We start from the raw sequence: 20516 nt of genomic DNA, 5'->3' as shown, positions 1-20516 counted from the left end.
ATAATAAAAATATGAAATGTTAGTTTACATAGTTTAAATTCCTACATTTTTAAAAGAACAACGACATTTAGTTATTTGCAAGATTTTACACTAAAGTGAATGGAAACAAGTTCGACTAGTGTAGGTTCAAGAATATAATTATGTGCCTACGTTCGAGTTTATTACGGTCATTATGCAACTTTACCAGATTTTTCCGGTGAATCTATAAAAATCATTAGAGGATAACTGCGCAGACAATTAAAAGCGTAATAAAATTTAGTAATAACTCGCGTAATAAACTGTGTCTAGAATGATTTCTCTTATCTCTCGCTTTAACGCGGATAGCTCATGTCGATTTTCAGTTGGAGTGAGATGAACATCGTCGAGGTGCACAATTTGAATCCTTTTGTTCATTTCCAGATCGTTTGCTCGGCACCATACCAAAGACCTTCTCCAACGACACCCTGGACCTCAGCTCCGTGGACTCCATGTCTCTGGACGAGCATATAGAGATCAAGATCCCCGACGCGAGGGCCAAGGAGAACCGGCTGCTGGCCCAAAACAATTTCGTACAGAACATCAATGAGAAATCCAGGAACACCAGCCACAATCACCTAGCCGTAGAGAACGGCCAAGAATTACCCAAAAATCAGAATCATCATGAACATGAAAGCAACAAAAATGGAGAAGCGAAGGAAGCTCATATGCATAGAAGCCATAGTCACGCTAGTATGAAGAAGGTCCATGGCCTCACGCCAAACGGCGTCGGGCCTGCGCACGGACCCGAAAACAAAATCGACGATATCAACAGAATAAAGAAGTAAGTATATTACATTGTTTTCTTGTTATCGGTATTAATATTTGTGGTCACGGCTGCAAGTTTTTTAATTGACTTCATATTGAGGTTAATTGGTACGCTATTTTCTGAATTTAGTTCAAGGACTTTGCGGAAGGCTTGCGGTTTTGCGTAATTAGTATTTTTTTATGTTCAAATTAAAATCGAGTTTTGAACTCTACGTATAAAATTTAAAATGTTTGTTTTTTTTTAAATACTTTATATACTTTCTATTTATACTCTCTCTGCTCTATGTCTCTTCTCTGAGACAATTTTAGATAACCTAGGTGTGCAATTTCAAGCAATCTGGCCGTGCCGCATCGCGTCAGGCCCCTAATGTTAATCAAAATATGTAGACTGAATTTGGCTGAATTTCGACTCCATACATAAAAACCGGCTAAGTGCGAGTCGGACTCGCGTCCTAAGGGTTCCGTACATTACACAATTTAAACAATGTATTTTTTATGTAAAACGTGCGTGAAATGTCTTTAAAAAACCCGTAGGGGTTGGATCAAAAACTAAATAATTAATTCCGACTCACGCTTGACTGCACATTTCTAATAGGTTTTCTTGTGATCTATAGGTAAAGATCTATTTTGTGTATTTTTTTCAAAATTTTAGACCCAATAGTTTCGGAGATAAAGGGGGGAATGGTCATTTTTTGCCTAATTTCTTTAATAACTTCTAAACTGTTTATCCTAAAATTATTAAAAAATATATTTGAGATTCTCACAATGAGCTCTTTCATTTGATATGTAACACGATATAGTTTGAAAAACTTTATTTTTTAATTTTCTCATTTACCCCCCAAAATTGGTCCCCATGTTTAAAATTAATTTGTTTACGTTACATATCCATCTTTGGGTCACAAACTAACATATGTATACCAAATTTCAACTTAATTGGTCCAGTAGTTTCGGAGAAAATAGGCTGGGACAAACGGACAGACAGACAGACAGACGCACGAGTGATCCTATAAGGGTTCCGTTTTTTCCTTTTGAGGTACGGAACCCTAAAAATCAAAAAGTTAGATATTTCACATTCACATTTTCTGTTGTGTTTTTCAGAATGTATTAACAGACCTTCATTGTAACTGATCCGCAGCCTATGTCCGCAGATCGCCAAGCGCGAATCAGCTGGCGGCGCCCCCCACCATCCCCATCCTTGTGACGGAGGCCGACGTGGCCTGACCCCCTCGCAACCCGGAACCCCTGGGATCCCCGACACCCCCGGGACCCCCTCGTCCCCCGCTGAGACCGCGCAACAGAGAACACCCACGCAGGGGTAAAAACAGAGTCCGCTTCAGCAGCGATAGTACTGAGAACGTGTGGGTAGATGGCGCTATGAGTACTTAATTTATCGTCGTGCGTAATACTAAAGAAGCTACAAGGATTTTTAATTCTATTGTTTCATTTTCGTGGATATATTATGGTTACTATAGATTTTTAATTGCAATTTCGGTTATTTTGTAGAGGTTCCATATTTCTTTCAAATAACCGAAAAGACAATCAAAATCTACTTCTACAGAACCACGAAAACGCTCAAATTATGATGCCGCCAGAAAAATGGAGCTTTTTTTATTATTACGGTAATTAGATTGTTCTGTAGCTATGCACGTTTCAAAGATACTTTACGAAGATCACGCATGAAACGTGTCTTTTTTTAAATAATTGTTTATGAAATGTATTTTTTATCATTAGTGTTGTAACTTCTTCAGTGTTATGCTATGTTACTAATACTGTGTTTTTATAAACGCAACCTTTTAGTATAGGTACAGTGACTTTTCTGTCATACTTTCCTCTTAATTTTTGTCTGATATGTGCAAATGCATCACAGCGTGCCTGTGTAAAAAATAGTGCCAAGCAAGTCTTCCTCTCTTTTTCCATTTACATTAAAAAAACAATTGTATACATACTTGTACAATTAACGTGATGACAGTAGCTGGGCTATATTATCTATCCGTATTTGCTTAGTGGCTATATTGTCTATGTATGAGATGAGTACGAAAGTAACGAGTTCCCTTTTTCCTATGTTGTAAATTAGACAATGTGTGAGTGAATTTATTTAAAAATTTCTAGACCAAGTATTTATTCGAATAAATGCGTCCAAAAATTGCGGAGCTAATTTACAACAATAGCTTTAATTTTTTATGATAACTATCAATCAACTTTTGATTACTTCTTCGTAATCAGTAACTTGACTTACGTAATATTTAGGTATTACATAGTTAGCTGTAGTATGTGTACAGCCATCACATATCTGATCCTTAAATCATGACCGATTAATTCTAGGTAGAGTCAAGGTACTGATTATGTTTTCTTAGGTACGTATAGATATACGAGTAAAATGACATCACGATCTGTCTTTTTATGCGACATGTAAATTAAAAAGCTCCGCAGCGTGTTTCAAACGTGTTTGTAGGAATAAAGTCTGTATTAATACTGTCGGTAGTTGAACTAACGATAGATGTGTACCTAGGTAATTGCTGATTATTTCAGTTTGTAGTAAATATTAGAAATCCGTTGCATTACGGTCCAAAAGATTACAGTAAGTGTGTGAGATACTTACTTGTTTTTTCGTTTGGATGGTGGTTTTTATGATACTCTTGCAATCCTGACCTGATTTATTAATAATATGTGGTTTATACTTTGTTATACACAAATCAAAACAAACAACTTATTTCTGGACAAGTAATTAATAAAGACTGACAATATCTATTCATGTCGTGTTACTCATCATTGTTGTAGATGGCGCCACTCAGGGATAAAAAATAAAAGTAATACAATTTTGTCATTTTTCGAGTGCACACTAGAGGGTTTTTTTTTTCTCTAAATAGCGTCACCTATACAATAATGATGAGGTACACGACGTTATATAATTACCAGACCTACCAGCCTTTATGACTCGTCTCTTCTAACACTAAGAGTCCCCAGCAAGCTCGGCCGAATTTCACCTTCCCATACAAACGGTGTTTCGTTCTCATTTTAAAACTACGTGTTGGATTGTACTGAAACTTGCACATACAATGACATGAGGTATATCTAGTCCTGTAATTAGTTTATACAGCTCCAGTTTATAAAACAAACGAAATAGAGCAAAAACAAGTTTTGTATGAAAATTTTTAATTTGCTGTATTTTTTTTAACTATGGTATCTGATAGTACATAAACTAATTACAGGACTAGATATACTGTACCCTATTATAAGTACAAAGTAATCTAAATAGCTAGTCGTTTTAAAATGAGAGCGTAACTACGTTTGTATGGGGAACCGAGCTTACTGGGGACTCTTAAAACGTGAAACCGAAGGCTGGAACTCGCGTGTGTTAAACGCGTGACAAGTCCTTAATCACCATGAATACCCTTAAACAATTGCAATTCGACACGAATTCCATTGACTATACACTAAGCAGTAGAGCAAGGAAAAAAGAAGAGACTTCGTGTTGTAACACTTAACCTTGATTGACCAAACCACCAGAAAAAAATGTTTAGTAGGTCCAAAATCAGAGCGTTTTTGTCTGTCTACCTACATTCTTTTGACACATTTGATGAAGTGTCTTGACATTTTTTTAGCTGTCTGGTAGAGTCCTAAAAATGTAAATTTAATATCACTTGAACACAAATGTATCCAAAGAAATTAGATGTTCGAACACCCAGAATATCTAAGATAACATTAAAACGTCTTATTTATTAACTTACTCGGGTTAGGACAGTGAAGAGTAACTTTGAATTTAAAAAGTCTGATTAGCACAAATCAGTGGCCCCTGTGAAATAAAACACAGTGAAATAAAACATTGTATTTAATGTTAGATATGTAAGTTTACTTTTTTTTATTATGTATTATGTATTTCAAGTCAAATTCAGATGCACAGTTAATTATTGGCAGTTTTAACATGGAATAAGCAGTCGTATTCACTAGATGTGTCTTAAATGTAAATCAAGTAAACATTGGTGAGAAAATAACGATTTTTTCAATTTATTATCATTATGTAGATTTGAGATATTGTACATTAAACCTGGGAATAGTAAATTAATAAAAATTGTAAATCGCTAGTATTCGTAATTAAACTTCATGGCGTGTTTACATATGGTTAATAACGATACGACGACGCGACGACTTATTTTTCATGTAAAAGATAAATAATACTTGATTCGCCGGTTATAAGTCTCGAGTGATAGCGCCATCTAGGGATTTATAAAAGACCTAGTTCGCTATTTCGAGAAGGTGACACTCTTTATTAATTTATTACTACTGTGTGGTTTTACGTAACTAAGTGTGAAATTCCATCTGTCCAATTTATTTGTCCAATGTGTATTTGATTTGAATCTCACATTTTGCTTAGTGAGAGAGTGAGACGCAATGCACATTGGACCAAGAAGGTGGAATACCAACCTAAGTAAGGAATCGAACATGGAAGTGTGATAACAACTAATCAATAATCTGTATTTTCGTACAAAGTACGTGTCTGTTATATATTTGCTAGTGAAATATACAGCTTTTGTATTGCCATTGGGACAATTTTTATAATATTTATACAACATAAGTGTTAGAAATGCTATGATTAGGTGGGGCAAGTGCTCTGCATGCATGGGACAAGTGCCTCAGGCTACTTGTAGAACCGTTGCCACATCTGATTATAGCCTTTGTAGTTATAAATATATATATTTATCAATAGTATAAAATAAATCACTATTATATTTTTATATGGACTGTTGTTAAGGCGATAGAATAATAATACTGCTTAATAATAATCGTATCTACGATGCCAAAAATAATGATAAAATGTAATGTAAAGCGCATACATATAATGTTGCCTAAATTGTAGTCACAATTGGAAGTTTAGGATAATTTAAAAAGTATTATTCTATTGTCTATGAGACACAGGGGCCTCCACAGCGCGGGCGCTGTAGCTATACGCTTGAATTTGTATTGCCTTACCTAACCTGATACCTAGTGTTTATCAGAATAGAAAGGTAGGTATTATATACAATAATGACATACACTCGTCTTTTATTTACATCCTCAAATTTTTAAGTATTCCCTTTCATCGCCAAGACAAGAAACGTCAACGGAAAGTCGTATCTTAGGCGCCACGAGATTAAGAGTCAGACAAGTCAGACGAACCTAGCCGACTTTGATTATAATAATATAATCAAAGTCGGCTAGGTTCGTCTGGGATATTATGGGAGTGGATATTTGGCGGCGGATACTACGAAGCTAACTCTGCACTGACTTGGCAAGCGACAAAGTGAGAAAACGACACCATAAACGTAAAATTCCTATAAAAGTGATACAGTGGTTACAGTGGTACTTCCACACTCAGTCGTTGCAAAGTCGAGTGCAGAATTGCAGTTAGCCTACGCTTTCTTCCTAACCCACAAAAAGTCTTTAGCTTCGTATTTTTTTTATATAGCACTTTGTGCTTAAAAGAATAAATGAATAATTAAATAAATATTACGGCACCTCTTGGTGTATTGTTCGTGGCGATGCACACTTTCTCGAGTTTAAACTTGACACTAATAGTAAACTATGACTTTTCTTCATTTAGTATGAAATAGTTATTTGTGCAACAAGAGAGGAAAGTTGGTTTTTCTTGCGAGTGTTTATTTTGAGTCCCGAGAAAGCGAAAAATTCTAAGTTAGAATCTTGAGCGTAGCGAGGGACTCAAAAACACGAGATGTAAAATAACTTTGCTCTCGTGTTGCAGGTATAATTTTTCACCTCAGTAGTGAGAACATATTAAAGGTTAAAATGTATTTCGAATTATATAGAATAAAACAGAGAGAGAAAAAAATATAGTAATAAAAGTATAAAGTGGCAGTTTATGGCCACACTAAATTAAAAAGCTACTTTACAGTACATATGGTGCTACTTTTCTGCACTAGTGCGTAAATTAGCACATTTCGAAACTATGTCAAAAATTTTAACTGCCATATGTACTGTAAAACGTTGTACGATACACGTGCGAATAGGTAATTCGCAACTCGTGTCGATTTAAAACACTCCCTTCGGTCGTGTTTAAATTTATCGCCACTCGTTTCGAATTTCCTCTTTTTCGCACTTGTATCGTAAATAACTATTGTTTTACTCCCTGGAGTGAGGACAGTCGCACTTTCCTTACTTCAGGGAGTGTCGAAAGTAGGCTTGTTCGAGCTGCTGAGGTGAAAAATAATGAATGAAGTAAAGCTTAACTTAACTAAGATTTCCGTGAAACCGTCAAACCAAGTCAAACCGTGAAAGTAGTGAAACATCTATAGCCCACTAAAGAATAAAATAGTAAAGAATAAAACAGAGTTTAGTTGGTAATTAAATAATGGTAATCATCAAGCCACGAATTAATCTTCGAATTGTCCGTTATACGTCTATTTTGTCTAAGATCACTCGTTAATTTTAGCCCAGGTTCACGGTTTCACGGTGTGTAACAATCCTTAATTTAGATTGTTTCGCAAGTCGACAACAGATGGCGCTGAGTCACAAGCAATAGTAGCGAAGTATATCTTACGTATTTTTGCTACTCAACAACAGGTGGCGCCACTTAAAAATATAGAACTGCTATACAATTTTATCTCCTAAATGTTTGTTTAAAAGTAGTATCCATTAAAAACCTCATCAACAATTACTGAGCCTCTTCGACTGTCGTTTTTTCTTAGTCTTCTCCTCTTCACTTGACGACGAGGACGGTTCAGCGGATCCATTGAAGAAGTCCGGTGGGTACTTAACGATCGAGGGTCGGTGGGTAAGGCTGGACCTTCTGATGGCTTCGGCTACCAGTCGGTCGGCGATGCCGAGGGGTGATGCCTTGAGGGAACTTCGGTATATCACGTCATCGGGGAGGGGAGAGCTATAGCCTGGAATCGGAAGGAAATATGAGTTACTTTTACTGCCATTTTAGGTAGTAAGGAACTGGTTCCAATGTATAGTTTCATGTATTAGGAAAATCTAGTTCTGACGATAAGATATAAGATCTATGAGGAATCGAGGAAATTCCTCAAATCTTATAAGCATACTAATAGCGTTTTTTTATTGTCATCTAAAAATTAAATGTTGCATTTAAACAGTGCTATTTGGTGAAATGGAACTGCCCATGAAGACCAGGCCGCGTAGCCAACATGCCAATCGCTTACGCTCCGTAGCGATCAAAACGCAACTGTCACTGTTACACTAATATGGAAGAGTGATAGAGAGACACAAAGCATTTCGTTGTCGAAGCGATAGCGATTGTCACCTTGGCTAGGCAGCCAGTACACGATCGGTAGGTATCTTATCTGTAATAGTTGCATTTGTTATGCTAATTTTAATTACCATGAGATGCACTATATATGATCGTAATTAATTTTAACGGCATTTCAAAATGTCTAGTGAAACAGTTTATTTTATTTTATTAAAGATTACCTATATATACATAACAGTTTAGGGATAATTTTGAAAATGGGTCGTTTAAGTTCTAGTTTAAGGTTTAAGTTAAAGCTCGAGTAAAGCGGTAGTATAACAGCGGCCTATTGCATAATAAAATACAAGCTAATACTATTAGTGATTGATTTTTTATGTAAAATCACTAATAGTGTTAACTTGTATTTTATTATACAATAGGCCCCTGGTCGTAGTTTTGCAAACGGGAATCAAACTCTACAAACAAACAAAAAATCGATCCTGTGTTAAAACATGAAGTAAACATTTGAAATGAGATTTAGGGCCAGTTGCACCAACTATACCAACTATACTTGACAGACTGATCAACATCACTCAGCAGAGAATTATGAAAATTCTCATACAATAAAATTTAGCGAACGCTAACGGTGACAGACGGTTTGGTGCAACAGACCCATAGTGTAGGTTGGTTCCTGTGCAGAATTACGTCCAACTTCCTATAGTTATGAATTTCGAAGTTTTTAAATAAGTTTATCCTTGACTATGAACATAGAGAAATAAGTATCTAAGCTAAGCTTGCTTATTTCTCTATCTATGCTATGAAGTACGTACAAAAAACTTACCAGCACATACACGAGTACAACATTCAATATTCCCATGAGGATGTGAGAATGACGAGGACAGCTAAATGTTACCCAACTCCTTCTAAATAATCAACATTAACTTACAGGTTTTTTTTTTCATATGCATAAAATCGTAACATATATAAAAACTGTCAAAACAAACTACTAAGAAAAGAGTCCTCACAGGTTCGGGTACTTTCCAAAAGTCTGATTTATGAACTCGAATAGATTTCCCACTATTAATTTAGATTTTTTCTAAAACTATTATCTTAAAAACTGGAAAATTATAATTTAATAAGATCGTGTAGTGCGCGAAATCAAGAATGACACCACATGACACCATGTAATTGCTTTATTTGCAACAATATTTCATGTGTACTGATAATTCCGCTACTTAACGCTAGATGTCGACTACGAAAATAATAGTCTTTTTGGCATAGAGTAACTTATACTAGAGCGGTACTGTCATAGTAAATTTTGTAACCCCAGTAAATTCACTGCCATCTGTCGACACACTTTAAAACTAAAAATGAAGATTTATAAAAATACGATAGAATGTATTTAAATATAGATAAATGATTTTTTTTATTTGCATTAATTATTTTTATGATTTTGATCCATGTTCTTTCACTGATATGCGTTAAAATTGTTAAATAACAAACGAAACCGTCAACGCCATCTATTCGACTGTAGGCCAAAACTACTAGCGCCCTCTGAACGAGAATCAAATTTTCTTGATTTTCGAGGCACGTTTTTTCCTTAGACTGTATCCATCTATTACGGAGTTATACCTATCTTTGCTTTTTGGTAACAAAACTGATGTATGGAGTGAGCACTATGTCTACTTAATTCTCTTTGATATTATTTAATTACCTATGATGATAAAATACGTAAAATTTGTAGCCTATGGTGTCATTCCTAACTTTTAAAGTGGGCCAAAGCAAAACAAAAGAGGCATAAATAAATAAAACACACACAAAAACGTTACAACATACATTTCGAATCTCGTCTATTTACATACAATATCTTGATCATAAGTAGGCAGGTACATAATATTACTATACATTACATCCGTCTGCATAAAACTATTATGATATGCTTGAACTACACATAGTCACATACACAAATTAACTTACATTAAATAATTGCAAAAACGTAAACATCATTTCAATATTTTATACTCTTACTTAAATCTTACACAGGTAATTGGAATGTTTGAAGAATTGACCTCGTGATCTACTTGTACGATAGGTATGTGAGATTCATTTTTTACATTTTATTAAACCTAAACTTGACTAGGAGATTTTCACGGAATGCTATTGGAAGTAAAATAAATAAGATAAGTGACTGTTTTACAGCTATTATACGTACCCATGTAACAGATACATTTTTTAAATAACAACCTATCGTTTTTCAGTTTTCAGATATCATTATCGGTCTACCGTTTAACTTAGGCGGTTGGTAGGATTATAGGTCAGCTAAGGACTGGTTGAAGGCTTGGCTTGGGTAAAGTAAGTAAAAATGTTCTGGAGTTCTTAGTAGTTCCAAACTACATAACATAGTGGGACCTTTTTCCTCAGCTTTGACACAAATGTAACACCGGGTGTGGCCTGTTGTAACACGAGAAATAAATTAAACTGTAGGCTTGTACTCCTCAAAACCAACATTTGTTCAGCAACTTTTAAAAATTATGTGAAGACTTTAGACTTCCTATATTTCATACAAATTAAATATTATCTTCAATGTACGCCGTCATATCATATCAGTGTAATTGACGTTCCTTATCACGCTATAAACATAACAAAATTCGTGAATATACTTTAAAGTGTTCTCAAAATCAAAATAAAAGGTTTTTTTTAAAGCCGCTGAACAAATGTTGGTTTTGAGGAGTACAGCCTAAGTTTAATTTGTTGCTCGTAACACGAGCAAGTGGCGGATTTGCAGTGTCGGCCGCCCTAGGCCCCAGGCCCCGTAGTACGTAATAGCCGCCCCTTTCTCAGCACCCATCATATAGGACTGCCGAATGCCGCCCCTAATATCTCGCCGCTCTAGGCCCGGGCCTACTCGGCCTTAGGGTAAATCCGTCACTGGTTACAGGGCACATTCGGTATATATAAAGTACTAGTTTTAGTCACAAAACTCAACTTCATTATTATTACCAACCGCCTGAAATAAGTAGTAGACGCTAGATACTCATACGTTTCTGATACAGCATTACAATTTTAAAGAGTAACAGTGTAATCTCCATCTTTGTGTTCGGCTTTGGGTTCCATCGGGGTTCGCTCGGGCATCTTCAGGACAAGGGGTTCCGCGTTTTCTGTGTGGCACCACAAACACAAACATATAAGACGGATACATAACACACAGTAGGTGTAACAGTTACATAAGAAATATAATTAACTATAGTGAAGGATGCAGAAAACGTATTTAGTAAGAATAATTCCATCACCAATTTTTCCTAAACCTTCATGGACTAGATAGAAACAGAATGGAATGGAAAACTTAAAATTTTGTTAATTTTTAAATTAATAGCAAAACTTCTCTACCTATAATCCAATATCTAATTTCTACTTTTGAGTTTGTTCAATCCTAAATCATAACTATTTTATTTTTAAGGATTGTATTAGGAGAAAATAGGCCGGAATATTTGGTTGCTTGTTTGTTACAACAATACCAACATTAGGAATTGAACCTAAATGTACATACACAATTTCTAAGATGAACTTTCATTCTAAGTAACACAGTTAGTGAATTTAGTGATTTTGATTTATTATAACTATAAAAATATAAACACAAAGCTGCAAAATACAAAAGGCATGTTAATTAAATTGATATTTTGTTAGGCAAGCAAGATTGAAGCTGTTGCACTAATACTCGTGCATTGGCGTGGGTTAATGAACAGGAAAATAAAAGATAAGAAAAAAAGCAGTTCAATTAACGCTACACCTTTGTGACCTATTGGAGATATTAGTTTATTCGCTTTATAGTATCGCAGAAAAATGTGTATAAATCAATAAAAATGATTATAACAATCACAGGAAAAAAACGTAGGCACAACTTTGTAAATTCTAGGATTTCGTCCTACGAATCCATACTATCCATACTAATATTATAAATGCGAAAGTCTGTCTGTCTGTCTGTCTGTCTTTCTGTCTGTGTCTTCACGCTAAAACCGCTGAACCGATTTAGATGAAATTTGGCATAGAGATAGGTTGAGTCCCTGAGAAGGACATAGGATAGTTTTTATCCCGGAAATCATCCCTTAAGAAAGTAAAAAGCGGGATGGAATTGAGATAATTAATGAAGTGCCTGCTAATTTGTGTGCATAATATGCTCAAATGAGAATTGCTATCAGAATTTTTCCAGGCGCTATACTTACTTTAGCTGGTGTTCTAAGTCCACGCAGACGAAGTCGCGGGCAAATGCTTAGTATTTAATAAATTAATGATAAAAATGTTAACCTGCGAGCGGAATTTGAACCCGTGACTTAAGGCATATTTTCTGAAATTACTTTATAATAACTTACTAAGGAGGCATCACATTTTGTAGCATAGAAATGATAGTGCTTTGTATATCTATTTTATAGCTATTCGCAAACCGAGTATCACTAGAAGATCATCATGTCAAGTTAGAGATAAAGATGTCGATAATATGTTCCTGTTGCAGATCAATAACCTTACCTACACATGGCACTATTATTATTCTAATTCGAAATTATGACAACTTTAAAATTAGATCAGTTATCAGTATTATTATCATTAATTTGTATTTGTATACCTATAGGTAATTAGGTATCTTAATCCCATGCATATAAACTAGAATACATTCTTCTGAATTCGAGCTTCTACGACCAAAAACCTATACTCTGATTTGTAATTAGATTCCAAAAAAAATAACCTCACTTTTTCTCTTTTCCGTATGTTTTAAGAACCTAAACAAAGCTAAAAGGATACATCTATATTTATTTTAAATGCTAGAGTATGCAAAAGAGAAATTTGAGTTTACTTTTTTACATATTTTCCATTATTACGAAAGAAAAAGGATCTGAGTGAGGTTAGTTTTATGGAATCTAATTACAAATAAGAATATAATTGAGTAGACGTTTCTAATAATGGGTATATGTCGTACGTACATAGTGTATATGTCGGCGGCAGATTATAAAATCGGTCATATCGAGATATTCCTAGGCATATCACGAAACGCCGCCATTTCATGATCTGACTAGCGACTACCAGCGATATCGTGCAAATCTCAAGGGGTGATATTCCTAAGCAGATTAGAAACGCCGCCATTTCATGATCTGACTAGCGACCACCAGCCATATCGTGCAAACTTGAGGTGTGATATTCCTAGGCAGATCATGAAACCCCGCCATTTCATGATCTGCCTAGCGACCACCAGCCATATCGTGCAAACCTCAAGGTGTGATATTCCTAGGCAGACTACGTCTGCCGCCATATATAGTATAACAGTCTCAGAAATAGCATAAAACAAGTAGATAACAGCTACCTAGAAAAATTTCATAAAATCCAAGTAAAATTTCATATTAAATTAAGGCTCTTTTCATCTCGAAAACTTACAACAAAGACCGAAAATTCTGTTGGAAATGCAAATGCAAATGTAGTAACATTACACCCCAATCACCTCTGAATATACTATTTGTTTATGTCAGAGCATGGAAAAAGAACAGTATAATTAGCCGCAATCAAACCTAAGTATGGTCTTTAGAGTTACGCTTAAACTTAGAATAGTCTTGGTTAACAGTAAGCGGAGCTAAATTGCCTTTTATTGGAGTCAATATTCTTAAACGCCGTCGTAATCTGAACAACTTCCTGGCGCAGAAAGGGGGATCCTTTGTCTATATATCAAAATCAATTTGCAAAATGGCACTATCATGTCCCCTTACTAAAATCAAAGTTAATAGCGTCTTTTATAAAGTTATTGCCTTAAATAAATCTTAGTCGTAGGAATGTAGACGAAGTTAAAAAAAAGTGAATAAGAAATCAACGAGAGGAAAGATCCTAATCCTGGCCCTTGTTACAACGCTGACAATTATCACCTTAGGTACAGTGGAAATTTGCCGTACATCGCTTATCCCACAAATAAATATTGAAGTTATCAGTAACATCACTATTTATCGACCGAAATGGACAGGAAAATGACAGAGTCAGGTGTCAAATTGTCAGACAGACGTTTTGATTTTTACGGAAATCTAAGTAAATGAATCACGTGAAAATGACGACACTGTGCATATAGGTCCTAATTACGTACAACACGAACCACTGAAGTGATTTAAATAAATTACGTCCTACAAGTTAGCATCTTGTTTACACCTTATAACAAGGAACAATATCAGTTCGTACTCACGAGTACGCTTAATTAACTTTCGATCAAAATTGACTATATGGAGATACCGCTTTGAATCGTCAAGTATGTACAGTCCCCATCAGATGTATCGAAGCGGCCAAGGTGCTAAAAATATCTGAACACGCACTCTAACGCCTTGACAATAGAGGCGTGTTCAGATATTTGTAAATGTTAAATAGAAACAAAGTAATAAGAGTTGTAGGCCGCCCGTACTGAAAGCGAGGACCTACAACTTTCAACATAGATGAGAAAAAAAAAAGATATTTGTGAGCGTCTCGGCCGCTTCCTTTATATCTAATGGCGACTGTACCATGGTAATTAAATCCTTCGTAGTGACATTGTTGTCAAACAAAATAAAGTAAATATTTTACACTGATTATAACAACTGATAATAAATCAGATCAGTGAAGTGTAGATAAATGTAGGTACTCAAAGACAACAATGAACAAATCAAGATGCAGTGCGGCGCTAAATACAGTAGCTACTGTAGCTAGTGCAGGTAGACATTGTGACATGCACGTGAATACATGATCTAATTGAATGAAATTATGAACATATTTGCACTACTTAAATTAAAACATAAATAGGTACATTATTAGGTTCAGATGCAAAATTATAATTTAAGATACCGTCGCGTAGGACTGTAATAGTTTTGGCACAAATAATTAATTACTTACTTAAAATTTTAATAACCAATTTTTTATACAGTTTAATCAGATTTAAATAAATTACCACTGAAATAACGAGCCCACGTCCTATAACAGTACAAGTCTCAATGGTTTTTTTTTTTTAATTCTTAGGGACTGTAAGTAATACAGTTTTATTTTTTCCATAAACTTGTCGTCAAGCGCCGATTCGATTTAGTTTGTCGTCTTGAAAAGGGTCTTACGAGGTTAAAAAAACATTCACAAGGATTGTATAACCTCCGAATTAGAAAAGAGTTAAAGAGAAAATTACCTTTTTATAGTATATAGGGGACTCACATAACTATCATTACAGCATATGATAGTAAAAGTATATATTACCCCACCACCACCCCACTTATTACACCCCATTTATTTATTTTGGGTCACCAGCTGACCCCAAATAAATAAAGCACCGATAACATCAGACGTCTGACTGTTAACTCCTATTTTAGTAACGTAAAGTATGCCAGCAGTGACGGTTATATGTGTGGTATCTTGATAAGGTACTAGGCTATTTTTGACAGGTTGACGACAGAGAACACAGAATACATGTTAAAGCTTTTGTTGATTAGTTTGTCGCATATAAAGCCAGCCACCAACACCACGAGATTTCACTTGAAAAATGAACTCACCGATAGATCGGCGATCAGTCTGGCTGCCGTAGAACTCGTCCAGCTCTTTGGCGGAGCAAAGCGGGGTATCCACCTGCATAATCTCCTCGAACTTCGAGTAGTCCACCTCGTAGCCCTGGCGCTCGCGGTTGTACGTCACTAGCGGTGCAAACCTGTGCCCCCACATGATTTCACTGGTCGTGTAACTAGAACGAGCTTGCGTCGTCTGTCCCGTCGATTCAATCGTACCTTCTAAAATAACTACTATTTCGAATCTCTCCTGTAACACATCCGCTGCAGATACACCGTAAAACGGACTCTCGGCATTTATTCGGTGCACCAAAGTGATCGGCCAGATGAAAAAGAGATTACTGTCGCATCCGTCGGCGTTCAATTCTAATTCTGTTTGATAATGAGACAACACTTCACCCTCCTTGGTGGTTCTCGACCGAATAAGTTGCGCTCTCACACTTGCACCAATAATGTGCGACTTCCTGAGATCACCCACTCTGAACATTAAGCATAACTCTCCATCTCTCTGACAAACGACCGCGTATTTAGAGAACAGAAGAGTCTGTGTCCTATGCTTCGGTCGCGTCATTTTAGCAAACACAATACCGACCATGAAAGCTTGAATCATAACACCCACGATACTTTGAAGGCACATAATAAATATCGCTTCCGGACACTCTTCGGTGGTCGTACGGGATCCGTAGCCAATAGTATGTTGGGTTTCAATACTGAATAGGAAGCACGACGTAAAATCATAAATGTTGAACACACACGGTTTCCAGTCTGAACTTTCTTGGTTGGGCGGGAGGTGGTTATCTTCTAAGTCTCCGTGTGTGAATGCAATTAGCCACCAGATCAATGCGAATCCAAGCCAGGAGAGGATGAAGGATAGCGTAAAAACGAGCAGAGTCCATCGCCATTGTGCGTCCACTAAGGTGGTGAACATGTCTTGTAGGAATCGCAGTCGCCGTTGCGAGATCTTTGACTTGAGGATATTGCACTCTCCATTTTTGAGGATGGCTCGCCGCCTCGTCCTCCGCGTGGCTCCGTGCCTGTGTGACCGGCTCCTGTAAAGAACAAACGGCTTGTTACAACTATTCGCATGAATGGCTTCTCGTTATGATCTATGCGTGTGTAAATGAGAATACCTAGTTCACGCTTGCAATCGTCAGTACGGTGGCGACCTTCGTCAATGTTAATGTCGATAATGTGTACTAGTTAAACTTAGAGAATATCTTATGTTAATTATCCTATACTATAAAACGAGCAATGCGCCTAATGATTTCGATGAGTTTTATAGTATAGGCCGATAACGAAGGGGGAAAGTCTATCCAGTTTTGTTTAACTCTTAAGTAAAATAGTTTTCTCATTGTTAGAACACGGTGATAAGCGTGAAACACCCCCGAATTATTCAAGGGCCAATTTGTGTACACATTTACACATGTAAACCCTTTCATCGAATCCAAGCAGAGCTCGGGTGCCCAAGTATATATAAACATGAAACACGTAGGGGATGCGGGACGAAAAACAAAAAGCGAAACAGTACGTTGGACTCGACGACGGCACAGGGTTGCGCGGATCGACGAACCTCTTGCTGGCCGTTGGATAATACACCCCAGGGGAGAGGTTCCCGTTAGCGGGGACCGTCTTGACCTTGAGCCATTCGTCGGGCAGGAGCTGCTGCTCCTCGCGGCAGGCGGGGGACTCGGGGTCTGCGTGCATGGCAGGTGTGTGCGCCTCACTGGCGGGCGTGTGTCTGGTCCATCCCCGTGCGCGCGCGCTCCTGAAGCATCGCGCGATAATGCTGCGGTCACGACTGCCGCTCCGCACAACGACGCGCTAAACACTGTATAATTGTATCGCGAGATGCTTAATCAAAATTATCAGCAAACTACGGAAAATCATTTTCAGCAAGTGCCCGTGTTGACGTCGGAAAGGAACTACAGGGTGGTGCTATTCTGGATGAATCTTTTAAGTATTTATTACAGGTATTTTTAATGAATTTATGATAACAACTCAATTAACTATTTAATTTTGTTACTGTCATATGCTGTCATATTATGCCATTGTGGGATAATAAACATTATAAACATAAAATGGGTACATACACTAGATAAACTTTGTAAACTACTGTTAAAATTATAGAACTTGTTTATACAATTTGTAGAACTTAACAGATGTTAGGAACGGGGTAAAAACTGATCTATCTAGCTGTATCTCTGCTCTTCTATAATATTAGTCGTAATATTTTGAAATTTTTAATTTTTCAAACTTTTTACCAACGATTTACTTCCTTAGAATCTAAGGCATATAATATGTATGACATAATTATCTGTAGGTAATAAAGTATTCTATTTAGGAATGGCTTCATTCAAGCGCCATATAACTACATATTTCGTACGCACCTTATTGTTTTCAATAACAATGGAGTAATTTTGTCTCTTTAATATAAAAATCTATTTAACAATAACATTTTCCTGTTTTCAGAATCAAAGATTACATGATTAATCTGTTCTTTCGAGGAATTTTCGGAGCGATTCCTAAATCGCGTAATGCGTCATTCTGATATGTTACTCAGTTATAAGTGCAATTTAGAATTTTTTTAATTATTAGTAGGTACAATAAGTGAACTTTGTGATATTGTGAACTTCAGATTTTGCTACACCCTTTCCAGGATCCATGTATCTATCCATACTAATATTATAAATGCGAAAGTGTGCATGTGTGTCTGTCTGTCTGCCTGCATGTCTGTCTGTTACCTCTTCACGTTTAAACCGCTGAACCGATTTAGTTGAAATTAGGTATAGAGATAGTTTGAGTCCCGGGGAAGGACATAGGATACTTTTTATCCCAGAAGTCATCCTTTAAGGGGGTGAAAAGGGGGGGTGAAAGTTTGTATGGGAAATTGATAAAAAGCAGATAAATAGCTAAGTACAATTTGTTTTAATCAGAGTTATTTGTTGATAATTATTAAAATTGCACGCGGTTCAGATGATTTTTACCTCCAAGTATATTTTTCCCTAAAGAACCACCTGCTACACTATGTATTTCTATTAATTTATAAAGTCGCTACCGCTACACCCTCTATTTCCCAAGATGGCCGCAAACTTTTCATTAAATAGCCAATTTGACAAGTGCGAATTGGGCCGCTAATGCCCCCTCTCTAATTTGTTACTCCTGATCATTTCGAAGGTCGATCTTCATTATATACTCCTTAAATACCTACAGTACACACCCACTTTACATGATCATGTTATTGGTAACATAATTTAATGTTTTTGCGAACTATTTGTTATTGATTCAGTACATCAGCCTACAGTGGTATTCTATTTTTTTTTTTACATACAATATAATATAAATGTTAAATATATATAATAGCATTAAAATAAATTAAATTACAATATTATAAAATTATAACTAACCTAGTAAACCTAAACTGTATACACTTAGTATATAAAAACTTATTATTAACAAACTACTCCCGTCAAAAATTTCCTTTTAAGTCCCAAACTGTTCCCTACTTGGCTCAAATGTTCCAAATATTGTATTCTAAATTGGATATGTTAGTGTTTGCTGGACAAATTGTATTCGAAGTTTTTATGAGCTTTTATTTTCATGTATTCTTCACACTACTCTTATCAATATACTATTTATAATTCTTGATTCACTGTTTACTGTATATAAAACGCTTAGTTTTAACTGGTTATCAATAAATACGGCTGTTTATATAAATAATAATTGTAAGCAATAAGTGGGTGTGGCGTTCCAGAAAAACAAAAAGTTACTTAATTTTTTTTCCATGCAGTGTCAAAAAAAAACGTTTGATTGATTACGGCAATCCAAAATAAACACTTAAATAATCAAGTAATTAAGCGAGATTTACGGAATTCATACTATAAAGTATGTGCTATAAATAAAATGGAGAAGAAAATTAAGGAAAGCTGACCTTACGACTCTGGGATAAATACGAGTACGGACTACGGGGTGAATTTTTTAGGTGATACATTTTGATAGAGCAACCCTGACATCGCAAAAAATAAGGTATTCCATGCTAAAGTTTAATTCGATACAATGTATGGAGACTTTTTTTGAAATTTTGACTGTTCGTAAAACATTCTAGACTAGTATCTTAATACATTTTTTGAGGTTTTATGATTTGGATCTGTATAATAGTTCAATATTTTTATAACATATTGAACTGAATAATAATAATAACAGCAATAAATTGCTCTGATTTCATTAGCTTAAGATGATAATATATTTGTTTTAACTAATATTCATAAGTGCTTGTTGCTAGGCCTACTACATGAATAAAGAATATATGAAGAAGTTTCGAAGTTTGTGATTTCATAAATGGTACCTACTATAGTAAAAGTTTAACATAGAAACGAGTACCTACACTACCTACAATCGCGTAGGTATATATATTTTGTACACACCTAAAAAATGGCATCCAGTATAGCTAGGAAGAAGAAGAAGAAGGGAGAGCATTAATTTTACCATTAGGTACTTTTTGTTACCTATATTTCATATAGGTATTTTTTTTTTATACCACGTCGGTGGCAATCAAGCATACGGCCCGCCTGATGGTAAGCAGTTACCGTAGCCTATGGACGCCTGCGACACCGGAGATATTACACGCGCGTTGCCGACCCTTTAAAAACCTATACACTCCTTTTTTGAAGAACCCCATACTGTAGCCCCTCGGGAAAACCTCGGCAGGGAGCTCATTCCACAGCCGAAGCGTACGCGGGTGGAAATTCCTCTTAAACCGCACAGTACGCGACCATTTAGGTGCTAGGGTGTGAGGATGAACACCCTGCCGATGGCGAGCGGTGCGGTGATACAAAGCGGCCGTTGGCATCATGTCAAACAATTCTTCAGAGCACAGCCCATTGTACAAGCGGTAGAACACTCATAAGGAGGCGAAGTCTCTCCTCTACTTAATATTTCCAATATTTTGTATTTAAGTTCCGTCACGGTGATATTTCCGTTTTCTGTGCACTTAATTCACACGAAACCTCCGTATAAACAAA

At 36.1% G+C, this 20516-nt stretch overlaps 2 protein-coding genes across 13 annotated transcripts in view; one reads left to right on the top strand and one right to left on the bottom strand.

Moving 5' to 3' along the window:
* The window catches only part of LOC134744085 (G protein-activated inward rectifier potassium channel 3-like), a 56357-nt gene extending 50544 nt beyond the window's left edge, over nt 1–5813 (top strand). For 4 of the 6 annotated variants that reach the window (XM_063677760.1, XM_063677762.1, XM_063677759.1 and 1 more), the window contains 3 exons: nt 400–799; nt 1919–5086; nt 5211–5813. In XM_063677760.1, the coding sequence (XP_063533830.1) occupies nt 400–799; nt 1919–2102 (584 nt within the window). In that variant the 3' untranslated portion in view covers nt 2103–5086; nt 5211–5813. Of the gene's footprint in view, nt 1–399; nt 804–1918; nt 5087–5210 lie in introns of those variants that run through there. The other 2 variants (XM_063677761.1, XM_063677764.1) reach the window with 2 other exon arrangements.
* A 1594-nt stretch (nt 5814–7407) lies between these two features.
* The window catches only part of LOC134744092 (G protein-activated inward rectifier potassium channel 3-like), a 31777-nt gene continuing 18668 nt past the window's right edge, over nt 7408–20516 (bottom strand). For 2 of the 7 annotated variants that reach the window (XM_063677774.1, XM_063677773.1), the window contains exons 2-4: nt 17027–17326; nt 15490–16547; nt 7408–7661 (exon numbers count right to left, since the gene is read on the bottom strand). In XM_063677774.1, the coding sequence (XP_063533844.1) occupies nt 7423–7661; nt 15490–16547; nt 17027–17202 (1473 nt within the window). In that variant the 5' untranslated portion in view covers nt 17203–17326 and the 3' untranslated portion in view covers nt 7408–7422. Of the gene's footprint in view, nt 7662–10965; nt 11122–15489; nt 16548–17026; nt 17327–20516 lie in introns of those variants that run through there. The other 5 variants (XM_063677777.1, XM_063677775.1, XM_063677778.1 and 2 more) reach the window with 5 other exon arrangements.

This window comes from Cydia strobilella, chromosome 9 (genome assembly GCF_947568885.1).
Source record: "Cydia strobilella chromosome 9, ilCydStro3.1, whole genome shotgun sequence".
In the NCBI taxonomy this organism is placed as follows: domain Eukaryota; kingdom Metazoa; phylum Arthropoda; class Insecta; order Lepidoptera; family Tortricidae; genus Cydia; species Cydia strobilella.
Note: the sequence above shows the minus strand (reverse complement) of the source record. Positions and strands in the feature narration are given on the sequence as shown.